At 49.6% G+C, this 785-nt stretch overlaps 1 protein-coding gene across 2 annotated transcripts in view; it reads left to right on the top strand.

Annotated features, from left to right (window-relative positions):
• The window catches only part of LOC106532049 (uncharacterized), a 3655-nt gene that overhangs the window by 174 nt on the left and 2696 nt on the right, over positions 1-785 (top strand). The window contains exon 1 of one of the 2 annotated variants that reach the window (XM_014028035.1): positions 145-516. The exons of the other annotated variant lie outside the window; for it this stretch is intronic. Within the exon in view, the coding sequence (XP_013883489.1) occupies positions 450-516 (67 nt within the window). The 5' untranslated portion in view covers positions 145-449. Of the gene's footprint in view, positions 1-144; positions 517-785 lie in introns of those variants that run through there. 2 annotated transcript variants of the gene reach the window in all.

Here is a 785-nt window from a genome sequence, read left to right as displayed (position 1 = left end):
GTTTATATGATAACACTAGACTAAGCCCTGCCTGTCCTGTCTAATCTGTGACAACAGGAAGTAAAAATGATCAGCTTACAGGACGCCGTTTGATCTGTAAATATCCCCTTTTTGAAATAAAACCATGTTTTCAGTGTTTGTACCTGTTGAAGCTGTTGGACCTCAGGCTGCAGATTGGAGGAACAGCTGACAGACCCTCTGAGGACCCCTGAACAACAGACTGAACCTGTTCCCTGACTCAGACAGATGTGTCTCCTGAGCCTCCTCAGGTCAGCATCAGCTTACATCAGTCTCTGATGGAGGCGTGTAAACTGATCCAACTGGGAAAAGAAAAGTGAGAGTGGACCAGAACCTCTGCACAGCTCCACTCTGAGTCCTTCGTGGTTCTGGACCGGTTCTGGACTGGTTCTGTGTGTTAAAGGTGTGGGCTGAGTCGTCCTCTGACTGTAATGTGGACCCCGGCTGTGGATCTGTACCTTGGACTGGTTCTGGTTCTGTCTCAGCTGCTTGGACCAGGTGAGTTCAGACACCTGAACCTTCAGATGTTTGAGTCAAACCTGGAGCAGGACCAGTGACTCTCAGCTACTACCACTGCAACACTCCTGTCTTTAACTGTCTGTCCTCAGGGCTGTTAGAGGCAGCCATCTTTAACAGGGCAGTTAGAGGCAGCCATCTTTGACAGGGCAGTTTGAGGCAGCCATCTTTAACAGGGCAGTTAGAGGCAGCCATCTTTAACAGGGCTGTTAGAGGCAGCCATCTTTAACAGGGCTGTTAGAGGCAGCCAT

This window comes from Austrofundulus limnaeus, unplaced genomic scaffold (assembly GCF_001266775.1).
Source record: "Austrofundulus limnaeus strain Quisiro unplaced genomic scaffold, Austrofundulus_limnaeus-1.0 Scaffold713, whole genome shotgun sequence".
NCBI classification, from domain to species: domain Eukaryota; kingdom Metazoa; phylum Chordata; class Actinopteri; order Cyprinodontiformes; family Rivulidae; genus Austrofundulus; species Austrofundulus limnaeus.
The sequence above is the reverse complement of the archived record's forward strand: the minus strand, read 5'-3'. Positions and strand labels throughout refer to the sequence as shown.